Source organism: Culex pipiens, chromosome 2, assembly GCF_016801865.2.
Source record: "Culex pipiens pallens isolate TS chromosome 2, TS_CPP_V2, whole genome shotgun sequence".
NCBI classification, from domain to species: Eukaryota; Metazoa; Arthropoda; class Insecta; order Diptera; family Culicidae; genus Culex; species Culex pipiens.
Window position 1 is genome coordinate 142,808,727 of NC_068938.1, and position 19,474 is coordinate 142,828,200.

General features: G+C 36.5%; 1 protein-coding gene and 1 long non-coding RNA gene across 2 annotated transcripts in view; one reads left to right on the forward strand and one right to left on the reverse strand.

The window, feature by feature from the left end:
* Positions 1-5,971: 5,971 nt before the first annotated feature.
* The window catches only part of LOC120431155 (protein stum), a 100,918-nt gene continuing 87,415 nt past the window's right edge, over positions 5,972-19,474 (reverse strand). The window contains exons 5-10 of the mRNA XM_052709110.1: positions 12,908-13,262; positions 12,570-12,799; positions 12,397-12,511; positions 12,235-12,333; positions 6,358-6,580; positions 5,972-6,279 (exon numbers count right to left, since the gene is read on the reverse strand). Coding sequence (XP_052565070.1) covers positions 6,134-6,279; positions 6,358-6,580; positions 12,235-12,333; positions 12,397-12,511; positions 12,570-12,799; positions 12,908-13,262 — 1,168 coding nt within the window. The 3' untranslated portion in view covers positions 5,972-6,133. The remainder of the gene's footprint in view (positions 6,280-6,357; positions 6,581-12,234; positions 12,334-12,396; positions 12,512-12,569; positions 12,800-12,907; positions 13,263-19,474) is intronic.
* Positions 13,353-15,166, forward strand: LOC120431160 (uncharacterized). Its single transcript, XR_005607815.1, has 3 exons — positions 13,353-14,779; positions 14,841-14,916; positions 14,981-15,166. It is a non-coding gene; the product is annotated as an uncharacterized LOC120431160 (long non-coding RNA).

Here is a 19,474-nt window from a genome sequence, read left to right on the forward strand (position 1 = left end):
CCATTAAGTCCTGACATTGCAATAGTCATGAAACTGGTAAATTTAGATGGACTGATTTTTAAGTCCCCCTGTCCCGATGGTGTAGAAAAAGCTGTTACAGGTCTGTCTTCAGGCCTTATTTGGCGCAGAGCAGAAAGAGCATCAATAATCTCATCAATATTGGGTAGTGGAAATGTATCAGCTTCCTCTACCGTGTTAAGTTTGTGGTAGTCTACGTTTAAGCGCCAATTTTTTCATCATAAGTGTCTTTTTTTGGTACTAACAAAATTGGGCTATTCCAGGCGGATGTAGCCTTTTCAATAATTTTGTCGTCCATCATATTTAGATCTTTATTTCAGAAAAGGCTTTGTGTCCCAACTTCTCTTTGCCTCTAAGCCGTACGGTCGTTCTTACTAGGGCGGTATCCACCACAGTCATCTTTTTTTTAAACTTGCTAAGCTATTCTGTTTGCTTGGTGTTATTTAATTTGGCTGAATTGTTGATATGCATGTAGCAGTCAGATTTGTAGTAATTACGGCCAGGGTTTTTGAAATGTCATTTAATGGGATTTGGTGAAATCCAGACATGAGGTTGTAATGTCTGTTCATACTCTGTAAAGTCCTCTACAGTCCTCTCCAATAATCTACGATGGATGTCATCTATGTTAGAACATTAAACATACTCTGGCGAACTCCGGTTTGAAACTAAATTTTATTTTCTACTCAAGTAGACGCAGGCCCTCACAGCCGAGGGCCTACGTGTCCTAAAATACTTGGTCAGGGTGCGATCCGATCGTCGGTCATTGGATCGCAGCATTCTGATGACGCGTTCTCAGAACGAACAGTTGCAACATTGTAGCAACTGTCGTTCTTACTAGGGCGGTATCCACCACACGCCCTTCCTAATTGTTTAAAAAAAAAATATCTTAAGTTTATTTTTTTTGTTTAATATTTTTATTTTTTTCCTTTTTTCCGTCTGGTTGAATATAATTTCTTCTCTTTTTATTTTTTTTATTTTTTTTTACATATTTGGGTTCTTCTTCTTCTTTCTCCCTTCTTTTTTTTAGTAGTATTTTCTTACTCTGCCCTTATGGACAGTATCTATTTTATTCTTGATCTGCACTTTCAAATTGGAACCCAGATCTTCGAGGACTTGGTATGGTCCCTCGAATTTTGTTTCCAGTTTGGAAGTGGTTTCGTTTTTGATTAACATTAAATCGTTTATTTTATAAAGATTCGTGTCAATGTTATTTTTAATCCGTTTTTGTTTGGATTTTAACAAACTGTCGCGCGCTTGAGATTGCGACGTTTGTAATTTAAATTTCAGAATAGCGGAATAGTCGTCTATGTTATAGACCGGACTTATTTCCGTTTCTCCTTGCAATTCAGATGGGATGTTGCATAACTTGCCATACAATAACTCGTACGGTGTTTTATTAGTTGCACTGTGCACAGTTGTATTATAAGCGAACTTATAATATGGCATCCATGCAGACCAATAACCATTATTGGTTTGGATGCGTAGAAAATTTCCCAGAGCTCTATGGGAATTCTCTAGTGCTCCAATTGTCTCGTGATGATATGCTGTTGAATTGAGTTTATCAATTTTCAGCATATCACACAATTTTGTAAATACGGAGGACATGAATTCTGTGTCTCTATCAGTCAAAATTTGGGTTGGGACACCGTAATTTAAAATTTGTCGCGGTCACGAATTTAGTTAAATCGCATTCGGTGGTCAGTATGTACTGATTCCCGTAAGCGTCTGGTATTAAAGGACCTACAGAAATATTTTCTCAAACGCACTGTTAGCAGTGCTGGTTATCGTCATAGGAACTTTAGTGCGGAAACTTTTGTTTCTTTGGCACTCGTTACATTTTCTGATAAAATATGAGTCGTCTGGAGTCTTTGGACTACTCCATTTTTTAATGATTTCAATTTTCGATGGGTCTGGCTTTATCCCTTCTTCGGAAATCATATGTCCCAAATACAATAGTTCTTTTTTTTAAATTGCACTTCTTAGGGTTAAGCTTTAAATTAACTTCTCGAAGTCTCTCAAAAATTCGCATTAAATTTTGGTTGTGTTCTCGCAACGTTTTACCATAGACTATAATGTCGTCTAGATAAATTAAACATTTTGTACCATTAAGTCCTGACATAGCAATAGTCATGAATCTGGTAAATTTAGACGGACTGATTTTTAGTCCCATGGGCAGTCTGGTCATTTGATACTGTCCCGATGGTGTAGAAAAAGCTGTTACATGCCTGTCTTCAGGTCTTATTTGGCACTGGTAGTACCCCTGCGACAAGTCAAGGCTTGGTAAAGTATTTTGCACGACCTAATTGATCCGGGGTAATGGCAATTTGTCTGGGGTAATTTGTTTATCCAATTGTCGATAGCCAGTTTCAAGACGCCAATTTTTCTCTTTATCTGAAGATGACTTTTTAGGGACCAATAAAATTGGCTGTAGAATTCTGCCATTGTTTGTACTTGACTATTTATTTCGGCTTTTTGTGATTCCTAGAAATAACAGTTACATATAAAATCAATTTTTGCTGCTCTGTACTCCTGGTAATCGATCTATCTGCATAACGTATTCCTCCGAGATACAAAAAAATGGTAAAATAAGTGATCTGAAACAAACTAAAAACGGTAATAAAAAATAAGTGTATAACCCCAAATCCTGCAAAATACAAAAAATAGCTAATCTGGGCTTACCGATTAGTGTTAATATTCGGATGCCATGTCTTCTTCTGATTGAACCAAAATGAAAGAAGACGAAAAAAAAACAAAACGGTTCAGCCCTAATGATCCAAAATTGAAAAAAAGCATTGTCTCAAACCGGGTAAAATCTTCGAATAATGACTTATAGGGTTAAGCCAAACTTGCTTTTTAATTATTTGTTTTTTAAATCACTTCTAATACTTTTGACATGAATTGGTTCACCACTACTTGAAAAACCAGTTGTTTTAATTGATCGATACTTTTTCTTTTAATTTGTTGTTACCTTATGGAATGATTTTTAAAAACTATTTGTACTGTATTCCTCAAAACTGCTAGAAGTAATTTTAAAACTATTTTCAAGTTTGTTTGTTTATGTTTACTGATTCTTAAAAAATATTTAAAAATATTTTACTCAACTTTGCTTGAACTTTTATTTGCGCTGTTGGCCTTGGGCTGAACCCGACTCAACCTTAAAAAAAACCTTTCTGGACCTTTTATTTTTGCGCAGTTGGCCTTGGACTCGACATCACACCTGCGCACAACCACATTCACAGCTTTACACGCTTCCAGCGGTCTACCTGAACTACACTAATATTTGGGATGCCACATCACCGTCAAGCGAAAAAATGTCATTAAAATCTACACAAAGTTTATCAAGTTTTCTTAAACTTTAGTGTCTTTGTGTTGAAAATTTAATTTTATTTTCAGTTTTGAGGAATGAGATTTGAAATATTTTGTTTATTGATTATTGGAATGCTGATATTTTCTGAATCATCAGTTAAATTTTATAACCAAGATTCGTAATCTATTTTACAAGAAAGTCTCTTCCTAAAATTCCATCAGTTGGAACTGGAAAATCACTACAGACAACATGAAATCTGTCTGTGGGAAATTGATATGGCAAAAAAATATCTCCCTCTGTACTTTCATGCTATTTTATGCCACACCCCTCGATAGGTTAAAAATGCTCTAATTATCTCCCCGCTCCACGGCCGTATCCGGTTACGAGGACCAGTGCACCGCCCAGCCGAGCGGTTGCGGAATTGTGATACTTCACTAATCTTAGGCACTGGTCACTCTCGTCTTTTTTACACGTTTTATTGACAATTAAGTTGTCCTCTTCCTTCGATGGGATGTTTCTCTTCAGCTTCTCCGCCTCAGACCAGTGTTGAATCCAGACTCCAAGTAATGTGTTGACTCTGCTGTGCTCCAACAGCCAAGTCCCGGGTGGACTTCTCAAACGGCAAACAGCTAAGTCGCGGCCGACTTCTCCAGCAGCTAAGTCCCGGATGGATTTCTCAGCTAAGTCGCGGCCGACTTCTCCAGCAGCTAAGTCCCGGGTGGATTTCTCAAACAGCAAACAGCTAAGTCGCGGGGTGGACTCGGCTAAGTCCCGGGGTGGACTTCTGAAGACTGCTAATGGCTGCTGATGGCTGCTGATGGCTGCTGGTGGGTGCTGGTGGGCCTGGCTGGTCTGGGCTTGAGCTGCTACTGGAACTAACTAACTTTCCTCAAGAATTATTTCTACTTATATAGTAAATTTTCCAAACTTTGTTCTACTAAAAATGGTCAGTTTTGATGCCGAGCATCGATGAACCTCATGAACTTTTTTATGCTGACCTCTGTGGTTTTGTCTGGCTGTCCGCGTAGTTGCGTGAGTTCGATTCTAAACTGAAAGTCATGAGTTTAAGCCCTTTTTCAAAAGGCTTGATTTACGAAATTAGAATGTTGATATTGGTTTAATTTACATTGTTTTAAAAAATGAATCTCCTAATGAGGAAGCCGTGTTTCTACCTAAATGGACATGTCCATGAATATAATTATGCCACACCCTCAATTTCCCCTGCGATATAACATCGCCCCGTTGAAATCGAAAGCTTAATCAATTTTTAATTGCCTATTATTTGGCGATATTCTATAAAGGGGTTTTCGGGTGGCGTATGACTCATGATCGGTTGCGCGAGCTTAATTATTTTGTCGTTCTACCATAAGTCGGGGAGCAGAATTTGGTGCTAGGTCATTTATGCTTGCGTCGGCGCATGGCAAAAACTGGAGTGGTTCGGGGCGAGGGTCGTTGCAGAGGTTTAACTGTAGTCAAAATCTCGCCAAATTTCCCCATCGCTTTGGCTACTTCGTCTAATGCTGAGTCGGCGAGTTCCAGCACTGCTACGTTGCGGCCACTTTGTATCTGGAGTCCGAGCAGGGTGTCAAATTTATATTCTCGGACAAACTTTTGCACAAGCTTGGGGCTTGGTGGGGTGCGGAGTTGGCAAAAGTCCAGAACCACTATGTTTATGTTTACGTTGCACATTTTAACAAACGGCGACGCGCACACAATAAGCGGACTGAAGTTGAAACGTCGGTGGTTGTTTTCAAACTCTCATGGCTTCTTTTGCCGTTGGAAAATCATGGAGCAAATAGAAAATCTCGAAAAAATGTCTAATTGTATTAAATGTTTTCAACAGTCTTATGTTTAAATCATTCTCTCAACCTGCGTTACTTCACCGAAAATCCTCACAAAAAATAATAATAAAATAACGAAACAACGGGCTTAGCGAGATTTAATTTATGGAAGCAACATACGGTTTAACACTGAGCTGGTGAATGTAAACTAAATACTAACTAAAAAGAACAGAAAACAGGAGTACTCTTTAGGCTTAACGGTTACATAAGTTAGACACGAAAAAGCACTCATGCATTACCGGTGGTATGACAAAAAAAATCTATGCTGGAAGCCGTCGACAAGCAACAAGTCTTACGTAGGTCGTGCGCGCGATTTTATCAGTTATCGGTGTAGAAATTTTGCGCGAGACGCGAAAAGCGCTGCGTAGCTAAACAAGAACAAAGATCATCTATTTTCAGAAGTCATTCAGAGTTGTATTTATATATATTTTTCTCATACATAAAAAAATATAAAGTAAAAACAAAGTATATACCGTGCTCTATACATTTAAGTAGGTTTATAACGAATACAAGAATCATTGAGCAACAAGTAATAAAGAAGGAATTTCGAAACATTAAAACAAAATGAAACACGTGCTTTTTTCTTATTGCAATGTAAAATGTGAAAAGACATTACTTTATTTTTCTTCTCGTTTTCTCTCTTGTTCTTAGATTGTTAATCAAACTTTCTCTCACAACTTTGGTTCAACGTTTTGGAGATTCTTTATACAAATAGAAAGTTTTACATAAAAAGTGACTCGAAGCTCTGCTTCGCACACGGCGGACTGCGGACTGTACTGTTTGTGTCTGTGTTTGTGGTAGAAGGTGAGTTTTGTAGGAAAAAACCGTACATTTTTTCTCTGTTTCTGGTAAAAAATAATCCGAAATTGTGTCCTCTTAGAAACTATGGTTCGGAGTGCCCGGAGTTTTTAGTGGTGTTGATTTGGAGTTTGGTTGTTGGGGGTGTAAGATTGGTTAGCTAGTGTGATTATCGACCCGTTTCGACGTCCCGGCGGTTACTCTGGCCAACCATGGCCACCGGCGCGTTGGACGCTCCCGTTCGCTGGGACAGTGTCGTCTGCTCTTCGCCCTCCTCCTGGGTGGCCTCCATCTCCAGGATCTTTCTGTGTTGCTCTAAAGAAAAACATAAAAAAAAAACAAAACTTAACCATCAAACCCAACATTCCAAAAAAAGGATCCCAATTAACTCACTTGCCAGCCGCAGCATGATGGTGCCCCACCAGATGGCCCAGCCCCAGCCCACCACGCAAAAGATGATCGTGAAGCACTGTGACACTCCGACGATGCAGTTGATGATGAACGACCCGATGCGGCCCTTGATGGAGTCGTGCTGCGAGAAGCGTGGCTTGCCGATGCACAGACAGAGCCCGCCGGACAGGATCGTGCCGGAGCCGGGTATCACAACGTTGAGAAACTGCAGAGAAGAGAAGATAAGGTAATTTGTTTGATGAGGTTAGACTCGTGTGTTTTCTTCTAAATCCAATACCCTCTAACCCAGGCCTGCCCAACGCCCGGCCCGCGGGCCGGATCCGGCCCGTGAAGCCATTTCATCCGGCCCGCGACGGCTTTTCAAAATAGTTCTATGACCGGCCCTTAAGGCTGTTCAAAAATTGTAAATAAAATTTGCGTCAAAATTTAAAAAAATATCTTGAGATCAAATTTTTAGATATTATAACGAAACATTTATTTGTTTTATTTTTGCTTTTGACATAAATTGTTGCTAATTCAACGTTTAGTTTCAATTTTGCCTTTGTATTTTTTTAACATTCTTTATGTTTGAATTTAATTCTTATCATTTCTATGTTGATATTTTCAGAATCAACTGTTAAACTTGAAAAATGTGCAAAAAGATTGTAAAAAGACACTAAATTTAAATTTCTTAAAGTTTTGGCTGTTTTTACTTCTAATTGAATTTTTACATTTTTGAGGATTTTGATTAAAATTGATTTTTCATAAATAAGTAAGCAAAAATAATGTTTTTTTTTCAGAATAACTTTTCAATGAAAAAGTTTGCTGAAAAAAATCTACAAAAAAGCAGATTAATCATATCGAAAATGAAGATCCCTGTGAATATTTTTAAAATATTAAAAAATGTTTCAAAATGTTTCAAAATGAGTCAAGAAATCAGACAACTTTTTTTTTCATTCACTTCAATAATTCTAAGACATTTGAAGAATGACGAATAAACAACTATCACATATTTATTTTTCTCTACTTTTTTTTAAATTTCGTGTCTTTAAAATCATTTTGAAAAATTTTGTTAAATATTTGAATAAAGGTGCACATTGCACTGCACAACAACGCAAAAATCGTTTTTTTTTTCGTAAAGAAGAATTGAATCCAAATTTTGTTTCAATAAATGTTTTTTTTGTTTCGTTGATTTTTAAAACTTAAAAAAAACTTGTAGTGACGAAATTTGATTGTTTTTTTTTGTTGATGATATCAGGGTATTTAATTTCAATCGACAGAAACAATCACAATACAATTTTAACCAAAACAAAAAAAAAATGAGATAAACAGTTCTTTGAAAGTTATCTTTGTTTTTCTTTCTTAAAATCAAAATAAATGAATCATATTTGCAACACTAGTGTATTTATTTATTTACTTAAATCTTATGCATTTTTTTACTATTTTTAACTTTTACCAACATAAGTTCCGGCCCGTCACTGCTTCAGAAAAATCAGATCTGGCCCGCAGGGCCAAAAGGTTGGGCACCCCTGCTCTAACCGGTAGTGAAATTATGGGAAAGTATAATTTGAATCACACTTTTAATATGCCGAAACAGCTTATCTCAGTCCCAGGTATTAAGCAGTTTAGCTCTCGCGCTACTTCCAATTACCCATTTCAGGATGGCAGAGAACGTTGCGGCCGATTTCCAGGTCGTTGGACTTTGTTTGGTCTTGCATTAATATAGAAGCATTTACCAGAAGGGCCATCGATCTATATTTAGACGTCCAATCCTTTCAGGAAATTCAGGGAACACTTTGTAAGGGCACTTGTATGAACTGCCAAAACTTCCGAAATATTTCATGATTCAGGGTGCAAATTTGAATTTAGTTTTTTTTTTGTTCAAATTTTATGTTCAATTCCAAAGATCAAATTTTAAGGGAACCGACTGGTTTTGAACTTTATGCTTATGGGACAGAAGCCGGTGCGGGTTCAGTGGCTTAGAATAATACCTTCCAGTAAACAAAATTAGGCTTGTGGAGTCCAATTTACCGATTTCAATAATTCCTACAAAATTAGTGACCAAATGAACAAATTCCTGCTTGAGGATAATATCATATTGTTGACAAATTCTTTAAAAATGACATGTAGAGATTTATTAGTTAATACTAAGCAAACCTCAAGAATAATATTTTAAAAGATTTTGACCCTTTTGAAATGATAGTCTCAAGTTCAAAATTTTCAAAATAAATTTTAATCGGAGAGATAAATTACTACATGAATGATTCTTTTTTGACATAGAAACACGAACCATTTATCCATTAGTGGACCCCTTCCCTATAGTGGACCCTCTTAAGGGTTTCTGATGAAAAATTCAATTTCGAGCGCGTTTTTGTCTACAAACCATTCATTTGACATGTTCAGCATCATTTAAAACATTGTTGACTGACATTTCAATTCAATTTGTGTTTTTATTAGAATTTAGCATTTCTGTTCCAGGGTGATACATTTGCAATTCAGAGATTTGGAGAACCTTTCAACTGAGATCAACTCATAAGCCTTTGCAGGGAGGGTACATATTTAGGGAAAATAAATATCGATAAAAAAAACCATAACAGACTGACATTTAATTGTACTTTCTACATAGATCTAGGGTTTTTTCTCAAAATTTATTTTCCCTAAAAGAGCACGCAGCTAGCAACATCTAAACATAGAAACATGTACCCTCCCTGTAAAGGCTTATGAATTGATCTCAGTTGAAAGGTTCTCCAAATCTCTGAATTGCAAATGTAACATCCTGGAGCAGAACTGTTAAATTCTAATAAACACCAATTGAATTGAATTGAATAATTGTACTTTTCGCCCAAATAAGTGTTTTGAGTTCGACATCTGAAATCAGTCATGCCTACTAGCATTTTCACAACAAAACAGTATTTCTAGTTTATGATTGAATTAACTATACAATCAATTTTTGATTGATTTTTTCACTTCAGTAAGTCGAAATAATGTAAGTTTAAGGAACTGTACTAAAATAAAACGAAGAACTGCTTAATTTTGAGCAAAATCAAGGGGGTCCAATATGGGTAATTCTTTACCAACTCACAAGAAATCGGGGAAAAATACCCCGACCGCCCTTCGATTTGCGTGAAACTTTGTCCTAAGAGGTAACTTTTGTCCCTGATCACAAATCCGAGGTCCGTATATCTCGTGACGGAGGGGCGGTACGACCCCTTCATCTTTTGAACATGCGAAAAAAGAGGTGTTTTTCAATAATTTGCAGCCTGAAACGGTGATTAGATAGAAATTTGATGTCAAAGGGACTTTATGTAAAATTCGACGCCTGATTTAATGGCGTACTCAGGATTCCGAAAAAACGTATTTTTCATCAAAAAAAAAAAAAACAAAAAAACAAAAAAAGTTTTAAACACTCTGGCATTTTCTGTTACTCGACTGTACAAAAATTTGAGACATGTCATTTAAAGGGAAATTTAATGTACTTTTCAAATTTACATTGAGCCAGAAGGGTCATTTTTTTTTTCATTTAGAACAAAAATTTTCATTTTAAAATTTCGTGTTTTTCTAACTTTGTTTAGAGTGTAATAATGTTCTACAAAGTTGTAGAACAGACAATTACAAAAATTTTGATATACAAACATAAGGCGTTTGCTTGTAAACATCACGATTTATCTCGATTTTACGAAAAAAAGTTTTGAAAAAGTTGGTCGTCGTCGATCATGACCATTCACGGTAACCCGCGACAGACACGGACGACGAAACAAAGAGAACCGCAAAAAGTAACTTTTTCAAAACTTTTTTTCGTTAAATAGCGATAACTCGTGATGTTTATAAGCAAACCTATTATGTTTGTGTATCAACATTTTTGTAATTGTCTGCTCTACAACTCTAAAAACTAACTTACAAAGTTAGAAAAAAACACGAAATTTTAAAATGATTTTTTTTTGTTCTAAATGAAAAATGACCCTTCTGGCTTAATGTAGATTCGGAAAGTAAATTAAATTTCCCTTAAAATGACATGTTCCAAAAAAATTTACAGTCGAGTAACGAAAAAAACTAAACTTTTTTAATGTTTTTTCGATTAAAAATACGTTTTTTCGGAATTTTGAGTACGCCATTAAATCGGGCGTCTAATTTTACATAAAAGTCCCTTTGACACCAAATTTCTATCTTATCACCATTTCAGGCTGCAAATTATTGAAAAACACCTCCTCGCATGTTCAAAAATGGTAGGGGTCGTACCGCCCCACCGTCACGAGATATCAAAAAACGGACCTAGGATTTGTGATCAGGGACAAAAGTTACCCCTTAGGACAAAGTTTCACGCAAATCGAAGAGGGGTCGGGTCAACTGCTGTGTGAGTTGGCAGAGAATTACCTTATATGGGACAACGAAAATCCTAACTTTTCCAAAAGTGAAACCCTGTTAATTTAACCTACAAAAATGAAGAAAACTGTGTATTTGAGCTAACTTGTTTCTTGAACATGCAATAAATGCTTGTTGTAATCAACCTAATTGCATATTTTTTTCAAGCATGAATATAAATATAGCTGTTTTCAAGCTGATGAAACTGTAAGAATTTACTTCTATAGTCAATTGTACTTAACTGAAGCATCATAATTTATGTTTGAAATCATATTTCATAATAATCAATCAATAAAAAAAACTTTTTTTTTTTGAAAATAAACATGCGTGGTTTTATGAGCAACTGTAAACAAATCTATAGTTTTGTTTTGGTCAACTATTTAAGCAATTGATATGGAAAAAAATGCATCAAAATTACTTTTTTCTATCATTTTTATGTTTACAGTGGTTTTTGACACGTTTTCTTTGATCTTTTTTTGGAAATAAATGTGTTTAAAAGTCTGTTAGGTTTTTTTGTTTTGTTTGTTTACAATGAAACGTTAGCAAATGCCCTCTTTTATTCTTTACATCTATCATTAGACCTACACATAAGTGTTCCGAGTTTGTGGGTGTTCCGAATATGTGGAGTGACTGTAAATATTAATCTATGAAAAATGAAATCAATGCCAAATGATATAAATTTGCCTGTTATTTAACGCATTGCTTTATGACTGCCAAAAGTCAACTATGTGTCCTAATCTGTTCAATTATTGAAAATTATCGTAAACGTGAAAAAGAGGCGTTTCTTTGACGATCATGGTTATAATTTGTGGGGAATTCCCAACTTTAATTTCAATACCACTTGTTATCTTTTGCCTAATTTTAAAAGCAAATCGAAATTGCTTAATCCTCAGGTAAACAAAACCCGCCCTTTTTTCACAATTCTTTAAAAATTCTCGGTAGTCAACGCCCTAAAGGCAAACGCTTGTTCTACCCAAACTGCCGGCGAGCCACTCGCCCTGTTTGCCTCTGAGTTCCGAAACAAAGGTCAACTAGATAAATAGTGCGGTCAGCTTGAGGTTAGAGCACAAACAAGTTTATCACCTTGAAGAGTGCACATCGCAACAAGAAGTTTGGAAGAAGTTTCTTTGTCAGCAAAATGAATCGTTCATTGGCACTGGTGCGTCTGCAACGGAGACATTCTGGGCAGCAAATTGCTGGATTTATGGATGAAATTTCATCTGCAGACTGTTCGACGATGAAGTCTTCTTCGCAGAAGGTTAAGATATCGGATTATACTAGCCGTTTTGGCAAAGGGCAGCATTTCCAAAATGCAAGGAAGTTTGTGCGGTCGGTGAAGAAGGTTTTCCGATTTAAGAGAGTGAAAGATGAACAAACAGTGAATTCGTGTTCAAACTCATGAGGTTTTCACTGTTTGAATGAAATAGATTAGGTTGAAGTGTAAATACAGAGTAGATTTAAGATAATAAATTTTTAAAATACCATATAAAACTGTTTTTTAGTTCAATCTGCAAAACTCACCAAACAAAAATAAGCCAAGCAAATGGGAAGCACCGGAATAGCACCACGCATCATGGAGGAGTGCTCCACCAACGACATGTCGATTTTGGGCCGAAGATCCTACAATCAGTTCAAAACAACGTTTATTTCTAGTCAGATCTCAGGTGTCTTTGACTAAATTACCTCCGGAGGAATGGTCGGAGCGATACTCTGCTTCTTGCTCAAATTGCTGGTCCTTCGACTGCCATTGTCACCCTTCTTCGGACAGCACATGATGCAGCAGCTCAAGCAGTTGAAGCTACAATTTGAACGGTTCTTGAACACTGTTGCAAACAATTTTCACCTTCAATCCTCACCTCGACTTAACGGCCGGCTTCTTCTTCTTGGGCTTGGGCTTCAGCTTGGGCCGGGTGCGCTTGAAGCAGAAGCAACACTTGACCGTTTCCATCTCGACCGGTTCCTCCTCCATTCTGCGGCGTTCCTGATTTCCTCCCTTGCGGAACCTACTGCAGCACAGCAGACGACTCCAGCAGGACCGGCATCGGGACGTTTTCTCCTCCGGTTCGCTGTCGATGGATGAGCGGGGCTGGAATGAATAGTTGAAACAAAAAAATATTATTAAATAATCATTCTTTTGGATTAAAAAAGGCAACAAAAAGGTATCAATTTTTCTTCTATTATACTTTGCACTCACCACCAGTTCGCGGGACTTGTTCCGGCGACAGCTCGCGCAGCAGTTGAGCGACTGCCAGCAGGACTTTTTCGGGGTGGCCGCCGGCGGTGGGTGGGCCTCGGCCGGGGACGTCTTCGAGCGGCGGCAGCTCCGACAGCAGTTCAGCTTCTGCCAGAAGGACGACTTCCGCGACTTGGCGTCCGGTTTCTGCTTTGCGCCCTTCGCTTCCGGACCCGGCCCTGGCGGCGGAGGTCCCTTTTTGCCGCAGCAGGAACTACACCGGCCAAAGCACCGCTTAAACGGCAGGCACGTCTTGTGCCAGCACGGTGCACAACAGGCACAGCATTTCGATTTTCCAGTCTCGTTGAATTCGTCACTGTTTTTTTGAAAAAAGGAAGGAAACAAGGGAAGAACATTAAAAATCACTTTGCCACGGACGAACCATCAATCATTCCGTCGTAATTACTTTTCATTAGCTTAAGAGCTAACCCCATCCGAAACCTAATGAAACATCAAACGACCACGAGACTCCATCAAAACAACAAGCAACCCCGCGTCTCCACCAAATAAAGCTTTAAATTTAAAACCCGTTCTTGTAGCAATGGCGTGTCCACGCTATCCACGTCGCACCATCGAGGTCTTCCGCAAAGTTTCGCAATAAAATTTAACGCTGATTGTTGTCACGATATAGCCCGGTTACGGGGACCACCATAAGGTGGAGGCAATTTGTCCACTGCAACGGACGGAGAAGGGTTGGCACACAATAAATTGCGAATGTCCCTTCTTTGCTACTGAGGCTTAAATTTAGCTGTCATTTTTTTCCCTCCTCGACACTCATCACAAAACTCAGGAGGCTGCTGGGAAACCAACGATCACCAAGCGCGAGCCGTAACTATGGCACCCATGGTAACCGCCAAATAACAATCGCGAAGTTATAAAGGTCGAGTCTCGCTGCTGATCAGCTCAAACCGTTCCTGGCGTTTGGTGAGAACAGACCTACAATTCAATTAGCTCCGCCTTCTCTCGCCTTTTTTCTTTCAGGTCCTGATGGGATCCTGCTTGGGCTGTTGCGTTGGGGGAAGGGAATCCCGCCGACATGGGCGGAAGGCCACTGCGGAAGTTGGCACAGGGGATCGGAGTGTGGCCAATGAGGAGACCCCGAGGAATATGGTGACAAAACCGACCGACTATGACGGACGCGACGAGGTGGTTCCGAAGCCGGATCCACCGGAGTCGGAACAAAATTACATTTCTCTTGACATTTTGGAAAATTCCGACTCTCCGGTGGATTCGGTTCCGGAACCATCGAAAATTGACAATTTATTAAATGAATCTTTAGAACAAACCGCGGCGGTTCCACCGATTGTGGAACCGTCTGCGGATGTAAATTTTATTTCTCTTCCAGATTCAATTGGTTGGTTTCTGGGTGACGAAGCCGTCACGTTGGTTCCGGTGGTGGTGATTCCGATGCCGGATTCACCGGAAGATGGTTCCGGTGTGAATCCGGTACCGGAACCACCGGCACAAATTGAAATTTCCCAATTGAATTCCCAAAATTTAGATTTTTCGGCATCATTTCTTTCCAAATTTGACATTTTAGGCTCCTGTCAAAATTCGGGTTCGGCTACTGTTCCATGGTTGCTTCGATCGGAGCATTCGAAATTTGTCAGTTTGGTACTTTTTTTGCTTTGTGGCATGACGTATACTTTTTATGTTGCTGTTGCATACTTTTATTGGTTTTACTGTTTGCGGTTATTGTTATCTGTTCTTGATTAATCGTTTTTGTTCTTGTTTCTATTTTCATGAGAGGTTCCCTGTTACTGGCGTTACTGGCGTTACTGAAGTTCGATAGTTTTCGATGTTACTGTGGATGAATTTGGAGAAACTATTGTGGTAAATTTAAAATCAAAATTTTCTTTCAAAACAAACCAACACAATTTTGTTTAAATTACAGATCGAGTGAAGACCGACTGGCGGACCGACCAATCGGAAGGGTTGAAATTGATGGAATTATCGATTGTCTTGGCGAGGTAATGTTTAGAAACTAAATTATGCCCCATAACTGAACTAATGAATTGTTTCTTCTAAACACAGGATCCAATTTGTGGAGTGCGCGATGGATATCCGGAGCAGCAGTTTGGTGGCTGGAACTGAAGCATTAGTTTTAGTAATTGACATGTACGATTGAATTGTAATATGTAATTTCATTCTTTTGAATAAATGTTATTATTCAAAATGATGAGAATTGTTTATTTATTCTGCTTGGTTTTACTTTTCTTAATAATACAGTCGACTCTCTGGCTGTCGATCTTCTCGATATCAATATTGCTCCATCTATCAATGAATTCTTCAGTCCCTTCAAACTGCATACTACGATTGGCTTTATTCCTCGATATTTTCTCTTGCTTGAAGAATCTCTTCCTCGACGGTCCCTTGGATTCTGTTTGCTTTAAAAATCTCTTCCGGTTGTAAATATTGTCACTATCTCATGGCTTGCATAGACATTTTTCTTTGCGAAACGAAGCTTTCAAGGGTGTTAGACATTAGTTTGTTTTTGTTTACTGGACGTTGCCATGATTCTCTCCCATAGCTGGGTACCAAGAAAAACATATTTTCAATCGAGTTTTCATTTTGCATCGTTCTTTGAACTGATGATTCTCTTCCTCGACGGTCCCTTGGATATTGACAACCAGAGAGTCGACTGTATAAAAACCCTCACTGAAAAAAGATGAACATGAGACTCAGAACCAAATATCAGATAGATTAGATAGCAATTTGTTTAAAATAATTTTCACTAGCGATTGTACGGGTTTTCCAGTGACTTTTCTTATTTTGTTTTTTTTTTGCTTCCTAACTTTTTAGTAATATTTTGAAAAAGTGATTTAATAACTTTTCATAAAATGAATATGTGTCAGCTTCACTAGAATAGGCTCGATTATTCGAAAGCCTTGGCGAAATTTCCTTTCGTTGTCTTATTTTTGATTGTTGAGTTCTAGTATAACCCTTGAACTACTCTTAACTGATTTAGAATTTTTAAATCCAAAATGGCGCCCAAAATGGCTATTATGAAATATTGAATCAATGCATTTTTTTCATTTTACAAGTAATAAAAAAAAAATGTTAAAAAATTTAAATTACAGGCCACGGTTTCAACATTTCAATGACAAAAGTGTTTTAAAATACATTATACATGTGTCCAGTTGTTTTGCAATCAAAAATTTCCAAAATTTCTATGTGTTGTCGAAAATTTTATTTTTGCGAGAAAGAAAAGTTTTTGCGGTGATGTACATTGGAATTCCATAAAAGAGCAATTCGCTGAGATTTCGGCCATTCGTTTTTTTGTATTTTTTAATCCGGCTGAAACTTTTTTGGTGCCTTCGGTATGTCCAAAGAAGCCATTTTGCATCATTAGTTTGTCCATATAATTTCCATACAAATTTAGCAACTGTCCATACAAAAATGGTTTATGAAAATTCGAAAATCTGTATCTTTGGAAGGAATTTTTGATCGATTTGGTGTCTTCGACAAAGTTGTAGGTACGGATAAGGACTACACTGAAAAAATATGATACACGGTAAAAAAATGGGTGATTTTAAATTTCACTTTTTGCCACCAACACTTGATTTGCAAAAAAACACTATTTTTATTTTTTTATTTTGTGATAAGGCTGTTGCAAATATTTTTTAGAGTATATGTCCCTCGCCTCTGACCAAAGTCAAGGGGGCAAAAAAATAAAAAAGTTTAAAAATTAAATTTACGAGCCATGGTTTTAACATTTGAATGAAAAAAGTGTTTTAAAATGCATTGTACACCTGTCCAGTTGTTTTACAATTATAATAATATTTCAAAAAGTTGTATGAAAACTTAAAATGGCGTTTTGACCGTGTCTGGACCAAAGAGCCTATGTCTGAAAATATTTTTATCGGATTCCTCGAAAAAATTCACGTAAGATATCAAAAAATTGGCGATGTTGAACCGTACGTTTTCGAGATATGATTTTTTTTTTTAAATAAAAACTGAGTTTTTCGACGCGCCACGCGCAAAAACAGGAAAAGGACGAAATCGACAAAAAATATACTTTTTTCACTAAAACTGCGATAACTTAAAAATTTCAGCGATGACCTATACATGTTTGGATACCATTTTTGTAATTAAAATACGCAACTTTTCGTCCGTGGTTGCACTTAATCAAAATTTCCCTAAAGTACTTTTAGATTGCAAATTTGATTTAACATAAAAAAATGAAGTTGAAAATTTTTTGCGACAAATATATCGTTTTTTTTGAAAAAAATAGTATTGATTCAAATATTCATAACTCGGTCTCGGATTTTTTACCTATTCTGAAATTTCTGAAAAGTTGGCATTTGATGTCCCCTAAAACTTAGGCCGTTGCAAATATTTTTCAAAGTTTATGTTGCCTCCCCCCCTTAAAAATTTGCCCGAAAAATCAGGGGGCAAAGAATATTTTTTCCAAAAAACTTAAATTTGTTAATGAAAATAGAAGTTAAATCAACTGAAAACAATCTAAAATGCATTTTTCTGCATTGATAATCATATTTAGCATGTTTGGGCTGGATTAAAAATATTTTGAATTTTTGTGAAATTCCAGTGCACAGCATCGCAAAAACTTTTTTTTCTTCGCAAAAAAAAAAAAAAATTCCGTCAATACTTAGATATTTTTAAAACTTATAACACAGCGTAACAAAAAAATTTTTTTTATTATTAGCAGGACGATTCAAAAAACTCCCCGAGGGATCGGCTTCCTGAACACAATGCAACCTGGCCCATGTCTGAATTGTTACCCTAGCTCGAGATATTCAATGCAGAAGTTTTGCATATGAATCACCCCCCGTCGAAAAAATATTTTTTATTTTGTTTTCACTGTAACTTAAGTTCTATTAGGTCTTTTTAGATGCTTCTGGTGTCATTAGACGGTAAATTGTTAGAAAAACCCAAAATATGGTCCCATTGGTCGGTTCCCGTAACCGGTTCCGGTGGAAATCCGGATTATTGGCCAAAATTGTGCGAAATCTTCAAAATTTTGAAATTTGTTGCTCTTTATGCGAAAAAAACATACTATTGCTTCAAACAATCAATACAAACTCAAATAATGGTTTGTCCAAGCATATCCGAAGGTGTTTTATCGAAAATGTGACCATTGAGAACCGGTTCTGGCCAATCCGGATCCGGAAACTAGAAAACATTTAAGCAGTTTTTTTTCCAAATTCCTATGTGTCAGACAATTTAGAAAAAAACAAATGTGTTGTTGAAGCATTTTTTGCTACTCTATATTTTCAGTATCCCTATATATGGCCAAGGGGCCAATGGGAACCTGTTCTGATTGTCCCGGATCCGGGAAACAGTAGTCACATGACATTTTTATTGAATTTATTAAAAAGTTGTTTTAGTTACCAGAATTTCAAAATTCCTTGAAAAAAAATCTGAATTTATTTATAGCTCGAATCAGAAATGTGGCCATCGGGAATCTGTTCTAAATGTTCCGGATCATGGAACCAGTGGACACTTGACAATTTAATTTAAAATTAAAAAAAATAAGTTTAATTTTTTTTAAATTAATCTAAATTTCATCAAAATTAGATTCAGACATGTAGCCAAATGGCCAACCGGACCCTGTTTATATATTCCGAATCAGGGAACCAGTGGACAAAATTCAAGATTCCTGGAAAACAAATTTGGCCGAGTGGCCAACCGGAACCGGTTTTAAATTTTGTTAAAATATTGTCAAATATTTTAATTAAGAAATTTTCAGGATTCCTTAAAATGAATATGAATTTATTTAAAATCAGATTTATAAATGTGGCCAATGGGAACCTGTTCTAAATAATCCAGATAAGGAAACCAGATGACACTTGACATTTTAATTAAATTTATTTAAAAAAAAACTGGATTTATATGATTCCTGATCTAATATCAAAATTTATTTAAAATTTCTTTGACATTACAATTAAATTTGTTTTCAAACATAGTTACTGGGTTCATAAGATTCCTAAAAAAATATGAATTTATTTAATATCAGATTCCGAAATGTTGCCAAATGGCTAATGGGAACCTGTTCTAAATAATCCGGATCAGGAAACCAGTGGACACTTGACATTTTTATTAAATTTATTTTAAAAAAACCTAGTCACCGGATTTATAAAATTCCTGGCAAAATACTGAATTAATTGAAAATTATTGTGACAATTTAATTTCATTTATTTTAAAAACATGGTAACTGGATTTATCAGATTCTTCGAAAAATCTTAATTTATTTAAAATCATTTTGAAATTTTAATTAAATTTATTTCTAAAAATAGTTACTGGACTTAACATATTCCTGGAACAAATCAGAATTTATTTAAAATCAGAATCTGACGTGTGGCCAAATGGCCAATTGAAACCTGTTCTAAATAATCCGGATCAGGAAACCACTGGACACTTGACATTTTAATTACATTTATTTAAAAATGTTACCGAAATAATAAGATTCCTGTTAAAAAAAACAGAGTTTATTTGAAATCATTTTGAAATTTTAATTAAATTTATTTAAAAAATTAGTAGATGGACTATACAGATTCCTGGAAAAAA